Source organism: Dacryopinax primogenitus, assembly GCF_000292625.1.
Source record: "Dacryopinax primogenitus strain DJM-731 SS1 chromosome Unknown DACRYscaffold_17, whole genome shotgun sequence".
Taxonomy (NCBI): Eukaryota; Fungi; Basidiomycota; class Dacrymycetes; order Dacrymycetales; family Dacrymycetaceae; genus Dacryopinax; species Dacryopinax primogenitus.
The window spans coordinates 657587-667378 of NW_024467214.1; the positions used below are offsets into that span (position 1 = coordinate 657587).

Consider the following 9792-nt stretch of genomic DNA (forward strand, 5'->3'; position numbering starts at 1 on the left):
CCCATGAACTCCACAGGCTGCGACGGATTCACATCCTTCGCAGTCAGGCTCTTCGAGAAGTCGCCAAGAATCGACGTTTGAATAGTGAGCACCTTCAACTCGCGGCGAAGTGTCGCTTCTTCGATTTCAAGCGCTGCAACCTTCTCCGATGACGCTTTCGGAACAGTGAGCTTTGGCGAAAGACGCTCGTAGATCACATCGAAGATGACTGCGTTCCCGATGCCATCGACGCGCAATGAAGACTCGTCCATGCATGTCGGAAGCTTGCTGATCTGCACCTCTGATTGTCCTGTCTGTAAAAGGGATGACTACGTGTGACTCATTTGAGTGGATCAAGCGTACCACGAGCTCGACCTTAAAGTCGCGAAGGACCTCTGCCCGTTGTTGGTACACTGTGACGGCTGTCACTGGATGTTCAGACGCGTCGATGTTGATGTTATGAGACATGTTTGCAGGATTCGTTTAGTCGCCAAAGAGGGAGAGGGTGGAAGGGAAGAAAGCTAAGAAGCAGGTGTTTGACATGTTGGAGAGTTATTAGTGCAGTACTGCGCTGCACCGGGTTTGTGACTCGCACATGGAAATGTACTCCCAGGGTCCCCGGGATTCAGGGATTCTGGCCAGGGACCCTTATTTTATTCCAGCAGCCTTAAGCAGCTTACTCAATCATGAATGAAATACAGTTTAACTCCACATGATACCAAATGCCTTTCTGTAGGATCCCATCCCCTCCCACTGATACCTGTGTGATACCTCCACTGACTTGTGCTGCTTGAGTCCAATGTCAACATGATTGGTCATCCACACTTCCCCATACCTTGTAGTTCAACCTCAATACTGGTCAACTACAACATCCCTCTTGCTACCCCTCCCAATTCTCTTATACTGACTCTTTTGACATGCTGAGCATGGTCAACTGTTGATGTTATCAGGACAAGTGACTCCCTCCCCATATCACCTTCACTATTCCATGTGGCTGACATGGCTGATACCATGAGAGATCCTGAAGCAGACATTTGAAGACCCCCAAGAGGTGCAATGTCCAGCTATTGGATGCTTAGTGGTTGTTTGGCAGTCAGATCACCCCAATAGGTTGCAGCCTTGCCCAAAACCTTTGGGTTCAGCCTCCACTCAATGGTGTGCCCTGACACACCCAATGATGACACCTCATTCTGTATTGGTGCAAAGTGAGCTTGCTTGGTGAGGCAATCAACCACTACCAGAATTGCATCATAGCCTTGGGAATATGGTAGTGAAGTGATAAGGTCTGTAGTAATGCATTGCCATTGCTTAGTGAGGATTCGATTGGGCATGAGGTGTCCTGTAGGTGCTTGTGGGTAAACCTTGGTTTGATTGCATGCATGGCATGTGTCAACATAGTGGACCACAAAATGGCTTATGTTTGGCCAGACATAGTTCCTGGAGACCAATTCTAGTGCCTTCCATCATCCTGGGTGTCCTGCAACAGGTGTATCATGAAGTTGCACAATCTTGGTTCGAAGTTTCTCATTCTTGGGAATATAGACTTTTCCCCAAAACAGGATCAGGCCAGACTCTTCTGTCCACTCTGAGGTGTGAAGGTGATTGGCATTGGATGCTTTAAGTTCTTTGATTGCCTTGAATACTTGTGAGGGTACTAGGTCTAGCAAGGTCACCACACACTAATCCCAAACAATAGATGAAGTGCTGGGGGGTCTACCATGGTTAGAAGTGGCTCTAACCAGCAGTACTATTTGATATCCAAGTCACCAGGGCCAGCTGGATTATTGGGGGGGTCCAAGGGGGTTACGGGGGGGTCCCAGTGGGTGGTGTGAGTCAGTTATAGACAGCTGAAAAGTGTAGCAAGAGTTGTGGAGTCAAGGCAAGTTTATGAGGGCAGGGTGTTTGGGTGTGTGTAGAAGGGGGGTTCAAGATGATGAGATGACTTAGAAACTGTACTCTACACCTCGCTATGAGGTGTCAGGAGAAGGTCTGCTGAAGGGGGAGTCAACAGTGGTGGCCCATACATCATAGTAGGTAGTAATAGACAAAATCTGGCCTAATTGACTTGTGGCCTCCTAAGGTAGAGCCGCTCAGATGCCAATCTGAAGAGTCTTGTGTGAGTTTTGAGGCCTGTCACAGCAATCCAAAGGGAGTCCGAATGAGGAAGGGAAGGGGATCAAGCCATATGAGGTGAACAAAAGTGGCTTCCAAAGGTCAAGTGGTTGAATCGAGGCTTGGATCCGTCTAAAGGGGAGCTAGGGCAAGGAGTGACTGTAAAGTAAAGCAGTAGTATTAGTTGTAAGGTAACAGATCACCTGTCTTGAATGAGTGCAGTAGAGTGTAAGTGGGAGAGGAGTCTGAGAGTCCCTATCCAAAGTATCCGAATCTGCCTATATACATTCAGAGCAGTTTGGACCTTCAGACTACTACTAATCTATGTCTAATCTACATTATCTAATGCTATGTCTAGGGTCCACTTCTTGCTTCCAGTAGTCCGGTCTGGCTGAGTTCAAGATGTCATTTGAAGGTCAGATTCAAGCTCAAAACTCAAATGTGCAACACATCTCACAGGGGACTTATTCAGTGACTGTCCTCAGTCACATGACCTTGTTGAGGAATCTTCTGGAACTGGCTGATGAGTCACGGTGGGGGGTGGTTCGGATCGGTGGTTCAGGGTGGCCTTTCGAGTGGCAGTAGACAGCGATATGGTGGTGCAAGCTTTGTTTGAGTCAGGGCCTATGTGCGAAGGCCATTCAGTTGTCAAGGAAGCATGCTCTAAACCTCAGGCCTTTGAACTTCCTTGACAGGACCTTTTTTGACCCAGCGTATAAAGAGAGGCATGGCGGGACCTTTCGTACACCACTGCCTTATAATTTTTCTCTTTTCTTCCACCACCATCCTATTGCCTCCTTTTTCTATCACTTGACTCTTCCATGGCTCCCTCCAGCACTGGGGTTGCCTCCGGCAAGAAGCCTTCGTCCACCAAGATGAAGCCCAAGGCATCTTTGAGCAAGAAGGCCTCTGCCACAGAGTTGAAAAAAGGTTCAAGGGCTTGGAAGACTGCTGGTAAGAAGACTCAGTCAATGGAGTTGGTAGAGTCCTTGCATGACAAGGTGACTGAGCCCAAGGAGGAGGATCCCCCTGCCAGGTGTCCCTTCCTTTTTCCTTAGTGTCCTTCCCTCTGTTGACTGTTGTGTAGATGCCAGAGCTGGAGCCTGTGGCCAGTCACCCAGTGTTGAACACAAAGCCAGTGTCCATGAAGGTGACACCCTTGAAGAAGGCATCTGCACCCCCTTCAAAGACTTCAACTCCGAAGTCAAGGGTTTCTTTGACCAGATCGTCCACATGGATCAAGAAGGAACTGGAGTCACACAAGGAGCCCAAGGAGGAGCAGGAGCCCAAGACAGCCACTGAGGAGCATGCCACAGAGGATGGAGGTGAGGCTGATGACAAGTCACCCAGGGCAAGTTCCTCCCTTGTCTAGTTGTGTGCCCTGTACTGACCTTTCCCGCAGGAAAGCCATGTGAAGGAGACCACTGTGGAGCCAATGGAGGGTGAAGAGGAGGGGGTAAGTTGTCAACTGCATATATGTGCTTCCTTGCTGATGTGGTTTCAATAGGAACAGCCCAGGAAGGGCCTCTCTGAGATCCTTGCCATGGTCCCACCCTTTGGTGCAGATCTCGATGCCTGGAGAGCGAATGGTGGAGTGTCTGAGTTCTGGGTAAGCCTTTCTGTTATTTTCGAACTTCAGATGTAACTTCTTTGGCAGATTGAGCTCATCAAGTTCCTTTTGAGGCACAGTAGGAAGAAGTACTGGGTGGCCATGCCCTCGACTGCTGCGTCATTCATGGGCCCTGCATTCCAGATGCAATGGCACACAAAAATGGTTTGTGGGTTATCCCTTTCCTGGTTGCGGTTTTCTAATTGTCTTGCAGGGGAATCAACTCACTGTGAAGTTGCTGGCATGCAGAGGGCCAGTGTACTCGCCCTTTGAGGAGTGGGTAGAGGGGGACAGGAAGGCTGTGATGGGGAGGGACAATAAACCTCCCTTTGATACTTGGGCCCTCAGGCATCAGACAGAGCATGAGGCTACTCTGGCTGGCAACAAGGAGGTGTGCTGAGCGTTTTTCCCATTTCAATCCTGCTGACTGATGTTTGAACAGCCAGACGAGAACCTCAAAGCGGCGATCAAAGCCAAGGAGAAGGTGTGGAATGCTCTGTCCACAGCCAAGCAGGCGCAGCACCTACTTGCCATGCAGACATATTGCCAAGCCGGTCTTGAAGGGAGTCTGTTGCTTCCAGTTCTGAAGGTGGCAACTTTGATTCCTCACCCAAGAAGGCAACCCTGGTGCACTCGCCTGTGAAGCCAGCTTCCGTTCAGGCTTGTCCAAAGACAACCATTGTTGTGGAGATCCCTACTTGGCACTCCCAGTCAAGGGTCTCCATCTCTGCCACCACTTCTCCACCTTGTTTGCCCTCAAAATCTCCATCCATGGTTGAAACAACTCCTGTTCCCAATGACTTGAAGAAAGTTGTTAAGGCGCCAAAGAACAAGCTCAGTGCAGCTCTCTTGGCTCTTGCTGTGGAAGCCAAGCCGGATCTGCTGCCCATGCCCAATGGTGTAAGTCATTTTGAGTTGCTGGCCTTCAAGTTGCTGACTTGGTCCTGGTCCTCCGGTCCCACATGCTGGAAGCCCTCGAGGGCACAACTAAGGCAGCTAGGACAGCTGCCAAGTTTGATGCTTTGGTATGTCTTCAAATCAGAGTTTGTATCTTGGCTGACATCCTTTCAAAGCTCAATCTGGACCATCTTCATGGGGACTGTTTGTCCATCATGGACATGTGCTTGTCACCAGTATGGCTGATCTCTTACTTTATGAAGGTGAAAGGGTTCAAGAACATAAGTGTTTCTCCCTTGTCTTTTCAAGTTCTGATTCTAACTTCAAATAGACATTCTGAGTCCTCTGTGAGAATGCCATTCCAGTATGTCTATCCCTTATCCGCCTAGATCCTGTCTAACCTCCATTGTAGTGCAAAATGTGTGGCTCCAACAGAGAGGGCCAATGGTGCACTGGTGGGTGGAATCACTTGGATGTCAACTGGAAGGGCAAGCTGAAGCAGGTTGGTCACTCATGCAACTTGTGCCAGTGCAAGGGCTACAGTTGTAGCTTCCTCATGTGTGGTAAGTGTTTTTCTTGGCATTCAAATTTTGATACTGATTTGAACAGATAAGGAAACTGCCGGCAAAGGCTTGAAGGCTGCTGGTTCAAAACACAAGGCAATGGTCAACATAACCAGTGACAACTCAAAGAGGCCCAACAAGAGGGCGAAATCCAGTACCATGAAGACAGAGGGCAAGCTCTTGTTTACCATCCCGGATGTGGTCATGAGCACAGAGATGGCATGGAGGGATGCAGACTTCCCCACATTCTTGAAGCATTCCGGCACATTCCGTGAGTCTTTCATTATCATTTTTGATACTTCTTCTAACATGTTTTGAACAGTGCAGTGCCTTCACCACCTCATCTGTGACTCCGAATGCCTACACCTTGTGCACAGCGAGAGCCTTCGCATTCTTCACTCTGACCTCAGGAAATCTGGTGAGATCGACGATGACAACTTCTCAGTTATGGTGTCACCTCAGAATGCCCATGGGGCTGCCAATGCCATCTATCATATCCAAAGGGGCAAGCTGATTCCGGTGGTCAACAAGGAGTTGGAAAAGGCCCAGGTGGCCTACCACCATTGTCATGACAACTCAAGTGAGAAGGGTGAGTCCTCCTGCTGGGCAGACAAGGGCAAGCAGCAGGCCAAATGTGAGTATCTCAGATTTGTGTCCAGTGTTGCTTGAACTGACTCTTGGAACAGAATCTTTCTTTTATTTCATTGTTCAAAGGTCTTGATTCATAGTGTCAATACAGAGTTGTGGCAGGTATCAAGGGATTGGGTTGTAGATAGAAATATCCCAATTTTGACATGTACTATAGTTAATGTGCAGTGGAAAGAAATAGTGTCAAAAATGGTCATGTGATTGTTCAAAATGAGCATTATACATATGCATTCTGTATCAACAGAGATACACTTCTCAGTATGGGTATAGTGAAGTCATTCCTTTCTAATGTACTGTTCAAATCTTTGTTCCAAGATCAAATCGGAGGGCGAGCCAGTCCAAATCCTCTTCTCAAACTTTGAAGTCTTCTCCTTTGTCTCTGTCTTCCACAACATCTCCACCTATCTCCTGGTTCTTGCTTTCCTCCTCTTCTTCTCCACTTCCTCATTCAAATGTTTGAATTCTGCTTCATGGTCCAGTTTGTTCACTTCGAAGTCTGTGTTTTTGAGATTTCAAAGGACCATCTCAACTGCACTCAACATGTCTTTCCGGGCCAGGTAGGGAATTACCCTGAACTTGGCAATAGTATGCTGGAATATTGAACTGTCGAGTTCAGCCACTATGTATGCGCCTCCAGATCTCTGTTTGACCACTATATATGGTCCCATATATCAACTCTGCATCTTATCACAGAGGGGGCCATCCTGTCTGCTGTTCCTTATGAGGACTAAGTCACCCATTTCAAAATTGTGATTGTACATCAGGTTTTTGAATCATTCTCAAAACCTTTCTGCATTCATGTATCAAGCTTTTGAAATCCTCCTTTCAATTTCTGCTAAGTCCTCTGGTCTCTTTAGGAGTTGTCAAGCGCAGAATGCCACTAAGTCTGCACATGACAGAAGTTGATCTGGGGGCAGAGCTAACCAAGTTGCCTCTATAATATCCATTGGCAGCAGAGGGTGGATTCCATGAGCCATATAAAAAGGACTCATTCCTGTAGCACTGTGAATAGATATTCTTTGTGCCCAGAATACAGCTGGAACCACTTCAGGCCATTTTGACTTGTCTTCTGATGTCAAATGGATAATTGATTCTCGAACCATGCAATGACTCTGTTTGACTATTCCATTTGCCCTCAAATTATAGCTCCAAATTCAAATGTGGTTCAAGTTGTACTTTTCCTTGAGGGAATTCATAGCACTGATCCAAGGAGAACTGTTATCCATGACAATTTTGCCAATAGCACCCCAACAACAGAGGATATTCTTATGAATGAAGTCTTTGATGACCTTGGCCATTTCTTTCTGGCAGGTCATGTACTCCAGCCAGTGCATAAGCAAACACTGAGCTTGCAGAATGTACCTCATTTCTTGATATTGACCTTTTGAAGGTGGCATGAACATTGTGTCACAGTGAGCTTGGAAGAATAGCAGTTGCAGCATCTGCACTGTGGGTGGAATAACCACATGTCTCATCTGTTGTTGTTGCCATTTGTCACATGTCCTTAGGTACCATTTTGTATCATCCATCAAGTTTGGCCAGAAGAAACAAAGTCGAATGTGGTTCTATACCATTCAAAAGCCCCTGTGTCCAATCTCATTGTGCATGTTCTGAAGGACATTGATACTCTTCTCAAATTCAATATATAGCCAATGTTCTCCATTTTTGTCCCGTTTGTACAGATTGTCCTGGCCTTTGAGGAAGTAATGTGACATTTTTTCTAGAAATGACTTCCATTGCACATCTGTTAGACTTTGAGGTCTTCAAAAGTTCCTTAGGTATTGTCAAATTGCTAGGATCTTTTTGTCTACCTCTTTCATCTTTTTGAGCCTAGGTAGCACCTCTTCTGGGGGGTTCAAAAAAATTGGAACAAGGCTTCAAAGGGACTGTTCCAATACGAACATATAAGACAAGCCGAGGGTGTCATCATCTTTGAATTTGGGGAACCGGTCATCAATATTGGATTGGCAGGCCACAGGTTGTCTCAAAAGGCCATTTGGTGCTGTATGTCGTTCTGCCAGGACATGGTGGAGTTTGAAATTGAACAGATGGATCCAGTGGATCCACTGATTCAGGATGACACTTGGCTGTATGTCGGGGTGGTTCAGCATTCCTTGGATGTATTTTGTGTTGACCTCAACATCAAAATTCGGAACACCAATGAGCCAGATTTGAAACACCTTTAATGCTTGGTAGAGACCATACAGTTTGAGCTTTGGTTGCAAGTACTTGAGCTTCTGAGCTGTTTGGAAGTACTTGAGGTTCTGGTGGTCAGTATAAATGTCAAAAGGATATTTGGCACCCTCCAGGAAGTGTTGTCATTCTTCCAGAGCACAAATGATTGCAAGCAGCTCCTTGTCATGGAGATCATAGTTGCACTCAGTTTCAGAGAGGCCCTTGGACATGAAGGCAATTGCATGCCACTTGTCATCATCACCCAGTTGGGATAGCTCTGCTCCAGTTGCATAATCAGAGCTATCAGCCTCTAGGCAGAAGGGTTTGTCTTCATCTGGAAAGGCAAGTATCAGATGTGTTGTGATAGCTTGCTTAAGTGCCTTGAACAACTTCTGCTGATCTTCACCCTAAACAAAGGGGGTTTCTTTGCAAGTCAGGTCATGAAGTGGCCTAGCCATAGTGGAGAGGCATTGATAAAGCATTGATAGAAGTTGCAGAAGCCAACAAAGGATTGGACTTCAGTGAGATTGGTTGGTGTTGGCCATTGCGCAACTCCTTCTGCTTTCACCAGGTCCATGGCCACTGTTCCTTGACCAATAACCAAACCAAGGTATTCAATGGTTGTTTTGTTGAATTCACACTTGGCAGGATGCAGATAGAGCTTGTGCTGATGTAGGATGTCCAAGACTTGTTGTACAGTCTGCTGGTGTTGAGAAAGTCCTTCAGAGAAGATGAGGATGTCATCTAGGTATACCACAACATGTCCTTCATCAATGAGCTCTTGGAAGATTTTATTCATCATCATTTGAAAGGTGCTTGGACTGTTGGTGAGGCCAAAGAACATGACCAATGGTTCTAACAGTCCCCAATTGGTTCAAAAAGCAGCCTTCCACTCATCACCTTCTTTAAGATGAATATTGTTATAATCCCATCATATATCCAGCTTGGTGAAGAACTGAGCATGGCAAAGCTTATTTTCCAGGTCTGAAATGAGTGGAAGGATATATTGATTTTTGATAGTCATCTCATTCAGCTTCCAGTAATCTTGGACAAGGTGCAATCACCCATCCTTTTTCTTCACAAAAACTACAGGTGCTGCCATAGGAGACTTGGATGATCAAATACACCCTGAGGCCAGGTTTTCTTTCAGGAACTCATCCAACTCCTTCTGTTTATCCAGAGATAGTGGGTAGACTTGTGAGATTTTGGGTTCTAACCCAGGCTTGAGTTCAATGGCATGGTCCCTCCATTTCAAAGCTTCTTATAGGCATTTTGAAGGCCATACCCAACTCCCTCAAGTGGGGAGGAGTACTATAATGGAATCTTGTTAATGTGGCTTATGAGTGTTCAGTATTCCCTTGAACAGGATTATCTGTTGTATGCTTTATTAAATTCTGACCTTATGATCATATGCAAGTCCACTGTCTTTCACCAATAATTTGAAACCATACTAGGGGAGCCTGTCTTGCTTCACTCATTATTTCAGGTGGAAGGGTCTTTCATCTGCTACATAGTTCATGCCTCCCATGTGTCTGGCATCTTGTCTCCCATGTCCCATGTCCTGTGTTCCATGTCCTGTGTCCCATGTCCCATGTTGTTGTCAGGGCACACTGCCAGATATTGAAAGTATCCTCAAATCAGGAGTCCAATAAAAGCAAGAAGCAGCAAGGAGATGTTGAGGCAACACAGGCTGACTAAGTCTGCTCACCTAAGAGTGCCAAGAGTCTAAGCAGGCAACAAGGGAGTGGAGTAGACCTGATGACTAAGACCTATCTACAGTATAGGTACCTGTGGATGATACCTAAAAAA

At 46.4% G+C, this 9792-nt stretch overlaps 2 protein-coding genes across 2 annotated transcripts in view; one reads left to right on the top strand and one right to left on the bottom strand.

Moving 5' to 3' along the window:
• Window positions 1-447, bottom strand: part of DACRYDRAFT_56486 (uncharacterized protein) — a gene marked incomplete at both ends in the record, with an annotated part of 2434 nt that extends 1987 nt beyond the window's left edge. Inside the window, 2 exons of the mRNA XM_040775376.1 lie at window positions 165-293; window positions 343-447. Coding sequence (XP_040625993.1) covers window positions 165-293; window positions 343-447 — 234 coding nt within the window. The remainder of the gene's footprint in view (window positions 1-164; window positions 294-342) is intronic.
• Window positions 448-2912: 2465 nt separating this feature from the next.
• Window positions 2913-5829, top strand: DACRYDRAFT_110414 (uncharacterized protein; the record flags this gene model as incomplete). The annotated part of the gene is made up of 9 exons (XM_040769048.1): window positions 2913-3092; window positions 3179-3457; window positions 3494-3547; window positions 3599-3700; window positions 3749-3865; window positions 3915-4091; window positions 4143-4266; window positions 5207-5431; window positions 5483-5829. 9 exons carry the CDS (start codon window positions 2913-2915, stop codon window positions 5827-5829), a joined length of 1605 nt encoding a protein of 534 aa, XP_040625994.1.
• Between the last annotated feature and the right edge of the window lie 3963 nt (window positions 5830-9792).